This window comes from Pinus tabuliformis, chromosome 2_1, assembly GCF_031772625.1.
Source record: "Pinus tabuliformis cultivar Carrire ecotype Pingquan chromosome 2_1, CPIR1, whole genome shotgun sequence".
In the NCBI taxonomy this organism is placed as follows: domain Eukaryota; kingdom Viridiplantae; phylum Streptophyta; class Pinopsida; order Pinales; family Pinaceae; genus Pinus; species Pinus tabuliformis.
In genome coordinates this window covers 71,276,490-71,291,874 of record NC_142299.1, presented here as the reverse complement: position 1 = coordinate 71,291,874, position 15,385 = coordinate 71,276,490, and the positions used below count along the sequence as shown (strand labels likewise).

Genomic DNA, 15,385 nt, shown 5'->3' with positions numbered 1-15,385 from the left:
TTAATTCATCATTCTACATGTTTTTGTCGACATATATGTATCAAAATATTAAAAATATATATATATATATATATATATATATATATATTATATAAAAAACGCTCTGGGATTTGCTCCCAAATCGAGAGCTTTTGAAAATGTCGCTCCTGCACTCGTTTTCGCTCCCGCTCCCCAATAATGTTGATTTAAATAATCATTATTTTGATTATGCATTATTTATATTTATTTATATTCATTTTATTTTATATAATTTTATATTCATAACGTTCTTGTTAGGTAGTCCAGCGGCCCAGGTCTTGGGGACCTTCTCCATAGGTACCCAAGCCCTTCTAGATAAGTATATTGGCATAAATAGATGAAGCGTTGATACTTTGACGCCTCCTATCAACATCATTAGATGACACATGTCCTAAAGCACCTCCAGCATCCAGGACATTGGATGATTTTGCACTAGGTTTGATGATTCTTCAGGATGACACAACTAAACCTAGCATGCCCCACGCTGGCCTTGACACAAATTGAGGGGCAATAGCTAATTTAAAGCCCAGATGAAATTGGCCTCAGATTGAGAGACTAGGGAGGGGATGTTGAAATTGAGAACCCCCTAACGTTGGAGTAGAGGAGGCCAATTTATGTAGTCGAAAACCCATGGAGACCACTTTGTGGTTCTCTAGTTGGATCTTGGGACCCACAAGAGGAAATGAGGTGGATTTGAGGGCCAACCCTCAAATCATGGACTTGACATGCTTCTACACTACCTTAGACACCTCAACACCTTTGGACATGACATTTGGAGCACCTATATTGGATGATGTCATCCCTAGAGAGCCTACGGATCACATGTGTGGGCTAATTAGGGCATCGTTCCATAAAGCTAATGGGTTGGCTTGTAACCCAAGTTCATTTAGGCTTCAAACTTGTTTTTAGGGGCTTTGTAAGCTAATTAGCATTCCTAATCCTCATATAAAAAGAGGATAGGTTCATTTGTATTGGATCATCATCATTTGTAACTATTTCGACCTTCTTGGATTCTTGTGGAGATGTGATTGGATGATGTATTTTGGCATTTTGGAGCTTTTTCTTGGTCTTGGAGATGTTACGTTGGATCAATAAAGGATTGTACATGCTTTTTATTTTGTAAGCCTTGGATTTGATAAATTTCTATCCTTGTGTCTGATATATGGAATGATTTGTTATCTAAGGTTTCTATTGTGATAGTAATCATTGAAAATCAATGTATGGAATCTCGATAATGGCATTGTATGCATTACTCATTAAAATCAATGTATGGAATCTCGATAATTGCATTGTATGCATTACTCATTAGTAGAATGTGAATGGAAATACCTTTGGTGTACTTTAAGCTACCTCTCCTAAGTGATCATGATCCCTCACAAAAGTAATAATTAGGGTTTTGAGCAATGGCTTCAAAATTCCCTTACTCCTTACCAAGACCTAGCAAATTTTCCACTCCCATAGACTACATCACCCCAAGAACTAGGCATTGGCCTTGTCACTTTGTTGATCACACAATTTTTTCCATAAAACTCATTTTTGCTCCTAATATCTTTTTTGGCCCTCTTAAGGTAAAGCCACTAGCTAGGGCTAGGGCATGAATTTACTTAGAGCAGAAGTTTTAGCTCATGGAAGGATTCATCATTGGAAGGAGCATTGGTTGCTTCAAAATAAACTCCTTTTAGTGGCCAATCCCTCTGTTTTAAGGCTGAATTCTTTTGCCCTAGGTAGATTTTGCACGAGGAAACCCAAGTTCTCCCTAGGTTTCAACTTGGGGTCTTGTTGAAGGTTTCTTGTTCCATTTGATTGTCAATATTCATGTTTGAATACCTTTTCTTGGCCTCTTGGTTCTAGGTTAATCCATTTGGTTTTCTATCTCTCAAGCCCTAGGTCACTTGTGCCTTAAATAGGGCTTTATTAGAGGATGCAAATTGCCCTTTACACTTGTTGAGCCTTGTCCTAAAAAAGAGTTGTCCGCTATGAGCCTCTTTGTCACGTCAATCCTTAAACTTGATATATCCTTAGGTGGCATAACTAAAGAGAAGCCTCCCTAGTGGTGAAAATCCACAAAAGAGTAGGAGGTAGTGGCTATGGTGACAGTTTGTCAAACCTCATTGTTTTCCCTTAGTCTAGTTTTTGCCTTGTAGGTTACCCCTTACAAGACATGCTAGATTTTGAGGCAACAAAACCAATGACAACAAACCCAATGGATGGATGTGAAATCAAGGGAATGATGCAGAGTGTTAAGTTTGGAAAGGTTATAGACATACTACAATTCAAGCTTTCCAAATAGTGCCCCTCCTGTAACATTAAGGCCTCAAAGGAGGTCCTACTGAACTAGGGTCAAAAACTAACCCCCTTGGTAAGATGAGAGAACAAGTTTATAGTCATGATCGGTCAGTCATCCAGATCACCCCTTTATCAATTTTAGAATGTTCAAAACATAAAGTAAAAGCAAATGATTGCAAAATGATTAAAGTACCTGCTAATTGGTGACCCACCTTCCTTCAAGAGGAATGCTGGTGGTGAGAGGTGTCTGACCAATGCAAATGGTGGAAAGATGTGGCATATCATTATACACCGAGCAATGTATAGGGCTGCTGCCTGGCTGGTTGTCCAGAATAGGACAAAAAATTTCTCCTATGGGGTTACCCACTTTTGGTGGGTAACAGTGACTAGTAAATGAATACTGACTGCTGCAATTCCTGGACAAAAAATTTCTCCTATGGGATTACCCACTTTCGGTGGGTAACAGTGACTAGTAAATGAATACTGACTGCTGCAATTCCTTTGTCGTCTTCTGGGCACGCCTCTCTACCTGCCTATCAATCTGATGTTATCCACTCCAAATAAAAAGTGATAATCTGTACTGGGGAAAAAGAGGGGCAAATCAAGCTGGGAGTTGAATATTCACTTTAAAGTTTAAATGGCTTCTGCAGTCTAATATATATATCGAGAGAGGGAGAGAGAGAGTGTTTGTTAGGGAAGGTGGTAAATGTCTACACATCGAAATGCATCTTGGACAACAAATTTAAAAATGGCTGATGACTTTTCTAACAAACCTTATTAATGTGTGAACTTTTATCAAGCTTAGTATTCAACTATTTTCTGGGATACATGGCAAATGTTTTAAAATGTTAAAACAAACATCTCTTATTTAAGGAGAGAAAGGATAGGAGAATCAAAATATATGCATTTGAAACTTCAGGTATATATATAGGGATAAAAATGGAAGAACCATAAACCTTATCAAATGACAGGTCATATATTCTCAGACCATGCAGAACATTCCAAATGCTGTGATAAGAAGATCTAATTTAACACATCGAATACAAACCAAAACTTATGTGCAGATTTAGCTTTTGGTTGATTCTGGATAATGCTGACTAAGAAATGAATATTGACTGCTGCAATCCGTTTCCCTTCTTTTGAGCCTGCCTCTCAAGCTGCCTATCAATCTGATGTTATCCACTCAAAATAAAATGAGATGGGCTGCACTGGGCAACAAAAGAGGAAAATCAAGCTGGGAATTGAATTCAAAATTCACTGAATTTACTGGTCTTAAGGTCTTGGTGAAATTAGACAATTGGGTACTTTGACGGTTAGCATCTTCATTTTTGAGTTTAGAAATGTCTCTAAAGGAGACATGGTGGGTAGAAACTGTTTAATACTGGCAAGAACAAGAACAGTTAAAAATAATTGGACTCTGAACAAATAGAGGACTAGAAAGAGAAAGGAGACTTAGAGCTAGGAGACAAAGTTTTGAAATACGGTAAATTGAAATTTGCAAAATCACGCTGAAGCAGCCTCCAGTGATTTCTTGAAGCGCAGATTCATCATAACTTATAACTGACTTTATCCTCCAAAGACACTTCGCATTTCTTTTGATAATTGAGGTATTAGTGGGCAAAACTCACATGTTTGGTTACTGCAGGTAAGCATCAGTTAAGGTAAATTACAACAGAGTAGGATTCAAATGAGTATCAGTTACTACGTAGGTTTCAAGACTTACTTGTGACTTGAGGTAAATTACAAGTTAAAACAGGCTGGGATTCAGATTATTATTTATTACTATGTAGGTTTCAAGACCTACATGTTACTTTGGGCTTTCATTAGTGAACAGGCAGGATATATCCTGCAATTTAGTAAATTACAAGTATTATGACAGACTGGGATTCAGGTGAGTTTTCATTACTATGTAGGTTTTAATGGGCTTTCATCAGTGAACAGGCAGGATATATGCAGAAATATACAGAAATCCCTAATTGCATATTGTATAGTCTCTTATTATCATTTAGAATGCTGATTGACCATATCTATTTTCACCATGGAAGTTGGTACAGATCATTGATATAGTTGTGAGTCTTCATTTTAATAATCAATTAGATGAATCGTGATTGGATTCCTACCTTTAATTAGATATCTTTATATGCGTAAGAAATCATAATACACAATTGTTGCCAAACAATGAGTGTACAATAAAAGTTTTACACAGACCTAAGCATAGTTGCAAAAACATTGTTGAATGCAGAAGTTTTACTTACAGAGAACTTTGTGACAATTTTTCATCCTGTCAACAAACAACTTTATTTATTTTTTGATTATCCAAACTTTTTGTTAAATGTTTTCCTTTTGCTCAGCAATTTATTGTTGAAATGAAAAGCAAATAGTTTGCCGTTTGAATTTCATCTAGAATGAGTTCTGCAGTAACCTTGGATATAACAGCAAACAACAGAATTAAGGCTTCAGTTCATCATGAAGTTTAGAAGATAGTACCTTTATTCTACCAGCAAGAATGTTGTTCATCCCTCGTTCCCTGATAGTTTCAGCAATATCTTCAACATCTGCACATCTTATTGCTTCCCAATTCATATCATCCTTTGTATCAGGATCTTTCTCTCTCTTATGGAATATAGGAGCATTTTCCCTCATGGATTCCCAGTCAATCATTGGCTTCTTATTATTTTGGGTCATTTTCAATATTTTCTCTAGCAATTCCATTGATTTTCCTGGTGTATATTTTAGGAGCCTTGGATTTCCCATCCTTCAAGGAAGATTTGGGGACCTCTAGTCCCAAATTTCTTGATTTTTTATGATCTTCTTGGGTGGAACTTTGAGCCAAATATGATGCCTTTGTTGGTTGATCTTGGGGTGGATCCAAGCATTCTGGATTCAAATTTGAATTCCTGTGTGCTAAGGACCAGAGAGTAGCTGCAACATTTATACTAGCTTTTGTTAAGGAACTATTTTGAGTGCAAGAAAGTTATCATAATTTTTTTCAGGGCCTCTTCCAAGGAAATCAATCATATGATCTTCTCCAGGTTGAGTGACACCCTTTACTTTTACTTTGAATAGTTTCATACTCTCTCCTGATATTCCTGCAATATTCTTCCCTGCAACAAAGTGTTTTAGATCATCTAAATGTGCTCCCTTATCCTGAGGAATATTTCCTATTTTATCTTTTCCTAGCCCGACAATCTCTGGTTCCAAGTTTAGAGGCCTCTCTAGTAAAGGTGTAGTAACATTGGGAATCCCTCCATTTTCTTGATTTTGTGAAAACTCACTAGTACCTGCCCTGCTAGCAGAATTCTGGTTAACTATCCAGTCAGAACCGCAACTCTCTAAAGCAGTAAAATTTGTTCCACCCAGTTCATTTTCTTCTCTGTTTTTGTATTGAGCAAGTGGAAACTGGACCAATGTACTGGTGGTATCATCATAAGTAGATGTCTGAGAACTGCTAACAGTAACATTCAAATGCCAAAGTTTGTTGTTTTCTACATTTTTCAGAAGTTGAGTAAAGGACTGAGGTTCTGGGAAAGACTCGGTCCTATTCCAGAAGTCTTCATTTATTTGTTCTCCAGTATCATAGTTGGATGCTGAACTCGATCCAAATCGATCCGCACACTGATTGGTGGAATCAGTAAGTCTATTTGCCATTATCATCTGAACATTGACATCAGACAAACACTGATCTTGCTGGACGTTCTCCCACACATTACATTCATTAATTATGTCTGCTGATATGCAATGCCTATGGTTACAAGTGATCTTCTGGCAATTGTCCGCGTAATTGCTTTTGTCACCTGATAGGTTACTAGCATGAGATTCACCACTATTAGCATTTTCGTTAAGATTCTCTTCCCCCAACTCGTCCATCCCAGGGCTTACTGGGGAGTACTCAGGAATCTGAGCTGATAATAGCTGAGCTGGATTTTCCTCTGTCTGACTTACTTCATAAGCAAGTGTGCTCACCTCCAGCTCAGATTCCCCCAAATCGTTGCTGTCACATGGGGTACCCTCATTCTTCTCAACAGGGGGGAATCGTGAGGCAAGGGATATGAATGCTGAGCTGCAGAAGACACAAACTAGCTTTTAGAATTACTTGTCAAATCACAGCTATAATAGTAGACAATGTTCTAACTTCTCCTTTCTGGAATTTATAGTGGCATCAGAAAAGGAAATTCATAGTTTGGGATGTAATCTATATAAGGCAATGAAGAAGCTATTGCTGTACCTTGAAAGATGATCAGAAACATTCTGGGTCAAAAATGCACCAACAACTGAGTCTACAACTGATCCTTTCCACTGAGAGAAACGTCGGTCCCCTGCATAGATTGCATTCTATTGTTGAGTAGTTTTCCATAGATTGCATTCTATTGTTGAGTAGTTTTCCATTAAAAATGTCTCGCCTTAAGCATAAAAATAGTCTAAAGAGAGTATATTCTCGAAGTGGCAAAGGTAATTATTTATTTGGAGTTTCCTCCTTCTGCAATGAAACTTGGGTGTTTTCTCATTGTTTCTATCTATCTGTAGGGACATCTGCCTGTGCTGGCACCAGTATATGTAGGGCTTGTCATTTCCTCGTGATGTAGAGGCAAACTAATGAACTTTTATCATTTAACCCCTTGGGGTGCAGTGATATGAAGAGTGACCCAAGGCTCACCAGGGCTACTATCAATGAAATCATGAGCATGTGGACAATGAAATCATGAGCATGTGGACCATGAAATCATAAAGTTAGATTTCTATTATGTCATTCATAGAAAATCTTTTTACCTAGAAGCATAGTAGCATTTGCAACAAATCCATAAGATATAAAAGAGTAAAAGAGTAGTTCAGCTGAAATTTGTATATACCTTGTACTAAATGCATGCGAGCTATGAAAGATTCAGCTCGTCCTTTGAAAATATTTCTTTCTTCCTCCCACCTTAGCTCTCTATCCCCATCTGCCGTTGCTTGTTTATCCTGATCACTTGCCTTACCCATTAGGACTCGCCAGGCTATGCTTGTCTCAATATCCAAGTCAACTCGTGGTCGGGGCTTTTTCTTTTTCAATGGATGAAATGGCCCTTCATATGGAACCATAGCATGATTTCCTACGTAAGGTACCAACTCACCATTTCCATTAGATGGAACCATTTCCAGACCTTGATTAATGTTGTCCTGATGTTTTTCATCAATTTGAAGATCTTTAAGTCTCTGTACCATTGTTTCCACAACATCCAGTAGTGAAGAACTTGCTTTCGAAGAGGGACTTGAATTACCAGGTTCGAATAAATTATTACTGCTTTGCCTCTCATAAACAGAATTCTTGAAGCCAATCCAATGGACATTCTGAGGCAGAGGATGCATTTTCTGCATGTGTGCACCCCAATAGGAACATGACATACCACAATAACTGCTATTATGTCCACATAATGGTTGATAAGCTGCAATGGTTGTATTTGCTTGATCTCCTACTCTAAACTCAAAATCTGCATTTGTGGAAACTTTACATGAAGAGTCACTAGGTAGGCTTGTAAGCTTCCTTGTTTGCCTCTTCTTTCTCCTCTGCTTTGTCAACTTGTCAGGAGGATCATTGGTAGGAAACGATTGTGATGTTATGGCTTTCGTTTCTGCTAGAGTATTTATGCACATTTCCTTAGTAACAAGCTGATCTCTTTTCCGGGCAAGTGTTTTAACATTCTCTCTCGCAGACTTCCGTCTCACGGAAGAAACAATGCTAGGACTTTCTGTTAAGTTATCTATTGTGCTGGAACTTTTGTTATTGGAATTCATGAAGATATTTCCTTCTTGTGGTGATGACATCAATGTTGTTTGTAAGTTGGGAAGTTCAGCAGTCACAATTGGTCCCGCAGATTGAATGTGGTGTTGCTGCAGACCCTGGGATTTCTCTGTTTCCTGGTTAATCTTTTCTTTTTGAGCATATGGGGGTGCTTTTGAGAAACTTGTTGGCTCCTCTTCGCATGCATGAGGAGAGCCATCTACAAGTTGATCAGCTTGAACACTTTTATTATCCTGCATTTTCTGCAAGGTTTCTTTGTTCAAGCTAGTATCTTCTGATATGCATGGATTGTCAGATAATATTTTATCACCTTCAGAATTCTTTTCTGCAATGGGCTGTTGTAGATTCTTTGCTTTTGACTTCCTAGCAGGATGAGGAGAGCCATCTACAAGTTGATCAGCTTGAACAGATTTATTGACCTGCAATTTATGCAAGGTTTCTTTGTCCAAGCTAGTATCTTCTGATATGCATGGATTGTCAGATAATATCTTATCACCTTCAGAATTCCTTTCTGCAGTGGGTTGTTGTAGATTCTTTGCTTTTGACTTCCTAGCAGAAGAGCCTTCCCGTATAACCTTTGGTCTATGCTTCTTTCTCCTAGCTTTCGGAGGAGGAGTTTTGTTTAAATCAAAATCAAAACCATCTATTTGACCTTCAGAAGCTAATTGGTGGTCGCTAGACATGTGAAATGCAAGGGCAGAAGTATCTATAAGTGGAGAAAGACTTTGACCTGGATGGTCCTTGGTATCCTTGAGATCGGTGGGAAGCCATAAATTTAAAGGATCTGGCTGTTGTTCATGTGCAACAACTTTTCCTTCTGAACTTACATCAGCAGAAGATAAAGATTTTTGTTCCAATGTGCTTTCTCTTTCACTTTGAATGTTTTTTTCAGGAGTCACTGGTGCTCTTTCATTTTGAATGTTTTTTTCAGGAGTCACAGGTGCCAACGAAGCATCAGTGCTCGGCAAGGATAACAATGTATGTGTTTGTGTTTGAGATTTATTTGAGATGTCTGTATTTTGTAAGTGCTGAACAGGAATGTCATCTGCAGAAACATGTAAATATTACCATTACGAGTGCCATGTCTGGTGTGCATTAATATGATTAATTTCTTTTTTTATTTCTGAATAAGTATGATTTAATAAAAGAAGAAAACGAGAAAAGGAATCTTGGTGGTAAGGAAACTTACTTGCACAAGCAAGGAAGGATAAATATGGGTAGGTGGGGTTGTTCCAGCGATTGGCATAACATGAATAAAGCGCATTAGAATTCCCGTTGCTGGGGCTGTGCTGATAATGTCCACACGTCAAATTAACGTTGTTTCTGACAAGGCCAGCATTGGATGGTTGATTAGCTCTTGCACCCCTGTAAAGGGCATATACCTCTTCTGAAATGCTGAAACATGATAAGCCAACACTGCTCTCGTTCCCAACATATTCATGTTGGGACGCATGTCTCGGAGGCGTATTCACATAAGCTGTTGCAGCCTCTTCCGTTGGGGCAGGAACTCTCGGAGGGGTATTCACATAAGATGCAGGGGTATTCACAGAAGATGCAGGAGTAGTCACATAAGCTGCACCAACCTCTTCCACTGGAGGAGGATTTGAGATCTGAGTGTTGGATGGACAGAACCAGCGGACACTGCCTCCGTTTATGTTACTATGATCAGAACCCATCTCTCCTGCCGGTGGTGGACTGAAATAGTTATGAGAACTCAGCACTCTTGGTACTGGCGAACCAAAATAATTATGAGAAACTGTCGCTCCCGCTCTTGCTGGTTGACCGAGATAATTATGAGAAACCATCCCTCCTGCCCCTGCTGGTGGGTTGTGAGCTGACCACTGTGCCTGTGCCTGTGCGTGTCTGGTGGCAGTCGATGGATCATCATCAAAAACTAACTTGCGCTTTCTCGCTGTGGGCTTGAATGGCGTGACTTGAGGCATATTTGTGCTGCAAAACCCCTCGCCACTCCCACCTTCTGAAATACATGTACTTTGGTTGTCCATAAGAACCCAAAAATAGAAACAGGAAAGGAAAAACTATCTTGGCCTTGCGGTTAACAGTGTGACAATTTTATGTAACAGCGAGTTTGAGGTCTAGCACATAGACATATTCTTCTTCTATTTCTCTCTGCCACATTATGCCAGATCCTGCTTTCGACAAGAGTTCTCATTTGTCTTCACTTCACTCCACTGCCCTCTTTATTTTGTGTTACAGTGTGATTCAGGCTTCTGCTTATCTTCCTCCCCCCTGTCCAAAATTATTCAACATTCAAGAAATACATTTCAAAAAATGCCCTTTTGCGATAGCAGAAATAGTAAACACAGAAAAACACGGAGTGATACCCCACAGAGATCACGGTTGAGCTCTCGAAATATACCCAACTAGAAGAGATCTACAGCCCCATTATAAGACGGCACGCTCAGATCAGATCTGAAGGTTGTTCCCAATTATGCAAAGCCCTCAGGTAAATTGACAGCATTGAAAGAAATGTGCCAAATTGGTACAGAGAATCATATCCAATGTATGAGCTCCCACAGCAAACGTGGTTAACTTTAGCTAGCGGGTGAAAGATTGAACAAGGGGTGGATATAGCAATTCTAACCAAAGGGTGAACGATTGTTGTAAATATCAAACAGCGGCAGCGGTTAACAGGTCAACAAATCTCAACCACACAAGACAAAGACGACTACGACGACGACGACAACAACTCCCTCGAGTTTTGCCAAATCAAACTCCAACTTGGATTCCTCACACAGAGCAAACAACAAGTAGGAAATCTATCAAGGTAAACAGATTAAAAGACGCCATTAAAGATTTAGATGGAAAATATGAACAGAGATTTGCAGGGAAGGGAGAGGCCATCCATGTATCTAATCATGTATATCTGTTCATGGATCCGCGGAGAGAGACTGATCGTCTGTCTCCTCGGAAATTTGCACAGCTCTCGAAAAAGCAAGGAGCTGTGTATCGCTCGCCATCTAGCCACTGCCTGCCTCTTCTCACCTCCAACTTCTCCACGTGATTGAACGGACAATTAAAAAAATACCTTGGAAAAGTAAGACTCACAACTAGGGACTCGGCCCGCCGGAATGGTCACATGATGAACTAGATCAATTAGCAAGGGGGGCTATCTCGGCAACGATGCCGCGAACCATACGTCTTTCCGTGGGACCCACCCTCTTTCCTTCCTCAAGGAAAGCGAAGACTACTTTACGTCTTTCTCCTCTCTCCGAACCGCTGCCCTGCCCTGCCTTGCCCCGGTGCAACAGGTAGGACGTGTGTGCAGTAAGTTTAGTACTGTTTATGATGCTCGCGAGTCACGAGTCGCGCTCAATCCAACCAACCCCATGTTCCGCCCAGACATAACATTTGTTGTTTGGCTGACCCTTCCTACGTTCTGGGAGAATCTTCAACGCTGCCCTTGCCCGTCATCCCTGCCCTGCCCTGCCAGCACACGCAGCAGCGTGTCAGCAAAATAATTGGACTCCCTGTACTTATGTACGCCGCTGCGCTGCCCCTCCTCGTAATTAATTAAATTAATAATTTAAAAAGGCGCTTGGAAGCCAATATTTTATTGTGTTTTTTAACACGGCGACACAACATATCCTTACTTGTTCGCTGGGTAAAAGGTTGAGTCTGATAATAATATTAAAGTTTCGGTGGATAAATTTAGTGGAGCCGCTTCCGGCGGTTGCTGGTCAAACCTTATCGAGAAGTGACATTGGAATGGCTTGCTGTAAGATGTAGAGCATAACACAGGATGAGCATCAGCCACATGGGTTTTGCGCAACAACATAAGCTGTCGATACAAGGCCGCCTCTCTTCCTTTTCAAAGCTAGAGGAGTTCAAGCCATTTAGGCTTAACTAAATCAAAGGACTTTTAAACATTAGTTGAGGCTTTGGCATTGCGGAGGGGTTTGAGTAGTTGAGCTTCACATTTCCCTAGAGGCATTAACCCCTCGCAGGTACCCACTGCCACATGTGGAAGGAGGGTGTCGATTTGTCCCTGTCAAACGATGTGTCATAATCATGTAGGAATATTTATGTTTTCAGGTAGAGACCTAAACCTTGATTTTTGTCAAGTTAACGTGTTTCCTTTAAATTAATGCTAAGATAATTGCCAAAAATTTTATGAACTTAAGAAAGAACAATAAAATAAAATATAAGTTTATGTAAAGATGTTTTTTATTTCACCTGAATATCAAGTCCATTTAGGAACAGAGACTTGAATCGTCCATTCGTTAAAAATATATTCTTTGATTTCACCTTAATATTGCTAGACAAATTTAATTAGTAAAAAAATTTCCGCAAATTTTTATGATGTAATGAAGATACAGTATAAAGCAGAGCGTGGAAATCTAGGATGATATATTTAATCCAAATCGTTTATCTATTTTAATTTAAATTTAACATAAAATAAAACAAATATTTTATATTTTTCTTAATTTCAGTGAAAAATATTTAATATTTATTTGATATTCAATTTTTTTAAATGAAATGGATAGTATTTATATATACATATTTTTTATATGAAGTTGATAGCATTTATATTAAAACATATAGATACATAGGCATAACTATATAGATACATAGGCATAACTATTTACATGTTTTTGAGATATACCAGGCTTGTAAATTTGAGATTGAGTAAGGAGGTCCAATCCAAACCAAACCCTCAAGCAAGTTCCCTGTAACACAAAAATTTGAGTCCCTTCTCCAGTAAAATTTTTCATAAAAATTCCCAAATATCTAGACACATTCTATTTTTCACTAATTTTATTTTGATCTTGTTTTTCTTGGTGAATCTTTTTTTCCTTTCTTCCCAACTTGAGTCCAACCCATATTTTTTGCAAATTTTGACGAGTCATTCTTCAACAAGTGCACGATAATATTCTTGAGATATTCCTCATTCACCTTATCTACTCGAGAAGTTTCCTTTTCAACATTATTCCTTGTGGTTTCAGAGGAGATCCGTTTTCCACCAGGGATTGTTGCTTTTCCACTAATGTTGCACCCGGGCAATCTTTATTGGCAACCAGAGGATCGACATTGGCATGTGATTTTTCCTACTTAGATTATGTTGTCGCGGATATCATTTCTATAGTTATAACTACTTCTTCTCTTCTCGTTCTTTCTCGTTCTGAAGCTCTTCCTCTTTTTATATCGTATAGTGATCACATTGTGTTCCTCCCCACTATTTGGGTCGTTGGGATTTTTCTAGTCTTTACTACTCTAAGAACATTTGGGGCAATATTTAATTACATGCCTCATTTCATAACATGCTCTACATCGAAAAGAAATATTCTCATTGTCGAGCTTTTGGACCCAAACATAGATTGGAGCTGTCAAATTAATCTCCACCGGAAAACCCTTGTTGAAGTTCATCTCCACTCAAATGCGGGCATAAGTAGTCTTGTAAATTTTTTTAATTTCGAAACAACGGTGAAAAAACTTTCCCATCGCATTCCCTATGGAGGAAAGGGATGTAAGATTTTGAAAATGCAAGGTAAGGTTTGGAAGCCTTACTCAAACTGGGGCTATGGAGATTGATGTCGTTACCGAAACAAAAGTGGGAGTCCACAGCTACATGAAGAGACCAACGTTTCCCCAAAACCATCACCCAACTTTATAGATGGCCTTCTTGTCCTCTATATTATCAAAAACCACAATAGAAAAACCCTGAGCCATAGGGTAAATGTTCAATTCATCCGTAAAATGGGGCTTCCAAGACTCAGAGATCCATTTGTGCAAATCGGTCAGCCACGGCTAGTACCCATTAGACATACAAACCAAGCCATCGTCTGAAAAATATTTTTCACCATAGAAAGCTCCCCGATCCACGTGAAGTTTGAGGGAAGGAATTTCTTGAACCACCAGAAGACTAGAACCAAATTTCAGCATAGAGTTGTACGAAACTAAAGAAGAGCTAGCTTGACCAACAACCATGCCTGCAAAGGAAACTAGTTTCTTTTATGAACCACAGAGGTTCACCATTGAACAATCTGCATAAAATCCACATGAACAAAGCAAAGATTAGATGGCTAGGAAAAAACCCTAGTCACCGCAAGGGTTTCTAGAGCTCCTTCCATTCTCATATTTTTATTTAAGATGTAATTTTATTGCAATTTTAAAAAATAATAAATTACATTTTGCATATGCATTGAAGCATTTTGAGAATCAAGAGCAAAGGCTTGAGAGAAACAAAAAAACCCATCCTTTTCAGTGTTGGACAACATAAGATTCAATATTTATAACTGTCATTTATTTTCTCTTTCTTGCCCTTCCTTTTTTGAACCTTCTACCAAATCCCTTTGTGCAAGTCGATAAAAACTACTTTCAAATCCATCCCTTTCACCACAGGGCCTAACCTTTTTCAGATTCATAACTTCTTGATTCATGTAGTGTCGTTGTGCCTCCTATCCCATCTTTTCGGCATACCAACAGACCAATAGAACTAGATTCTTGTTTCATCTTATCGTTTTTTTCATTTTGTATTGGCTAAGATGTGTCATCAATATTTTGAGTATTCAAAAATCATAAGAAATTAGTCAATTACGACTACCTCTCATGGGAATGGTCATAGATGAATGACTTACTTAACGCAGTTGAATCCAAAAAAATGATATCTAATATTCTTATTGCCTTGAGTAGGTGTGACATCTTCTTCATCCTTCATACATGTGGGATCAAATGGTTGTCAAGCTTTGTGTTTCGGGCTTGCCCCTCTTTCTTCCTTGGGGTCTTTTGGCATGTGGACAAGAATCCTGCAAGTGTCTTGTTTGAAAGCATGTGTGACATTTGAACATTGTGTTTTCATAGTCTAGACTTTGGATCCATTGAAATGTTCCATTTTTCAACGTTATGCAATCAAAAAGACCTTTTCTTAGGTCTATTTCAACATAGATTCGAGCAAAAGTAAATATTCCTTGCTAAATTTGCTCATTATCTTCTTCTTTTTTAAATGCTCATAATATTCATAATGTCTTCCAAAACATTGTGACGCTAGAAAGGGAGGTAAATTTGGAAGTTGCACCGATACCGACGTCTTTGTGACGACCATTGTTGTGGGGTCAAATTCTGGAAACCATGGAGTTATGAAAAAGGCTTGGTTTTCAGGTTCTTCGTTCAGAACTTTGTCAAGATCCTCTTGGGTATCAAACTAAACAATGAAAAAACCCTTGGAGCAGAGTTGGATGTCAATTTTTTGTCCACACTGTGAAAATCTGTTGAATCCATAGATGATAACCCTTGAATGAAGGAAAGAAAAAAGACTGTTTACCTATTGGTTTTTAATGTCCAAGG

At 38.7% G+C, this 15,385-nt stretch overlaps 1 protein-coding gene across 1 annotated transcript in view; it reads right to left on the bottom strand.

The window, feature by feature from the left end:
• The window catches only part of DML1 (demeter-like 1), a 291,074-nt gene extending 279,939 nt beyond the window's left edge, over positions 1 to 11,135 (bottom strand). The window contains exons 1-5 of the mRNA XM_089400383.1: positions 9,270 to 11,135; positions 7,152 to 9,125; positions 6,530 to 6,620; positions 5,379 to 6,364; positions 4,792 to 5,003 (exon numbers count right to left, since the gene is read on the bottom strand). Of these exons, the coding sequence (XP_089256509.1) occupies positions 4,792 to 5,003; positions 5,379 to 6,364; positions 6,530 to 6,620; positions 7,152 to 9,125; positions 9,270 to 10,086 (4,080 nt within the window). The 5' untranslated portion in view covers positions 10,087 to 11,135. The remainder of the gene's footprint in view (positions 1 to 4,791; positions 5,004 to 5,378; positions 6,365 to 6,529; positions 6,621 to 7,151; positions 9,126 to 9,269) is intronic.
• Between the last annotated feature and the right edge of the window lie 4,250 nt (positions 11,136 to 15,385).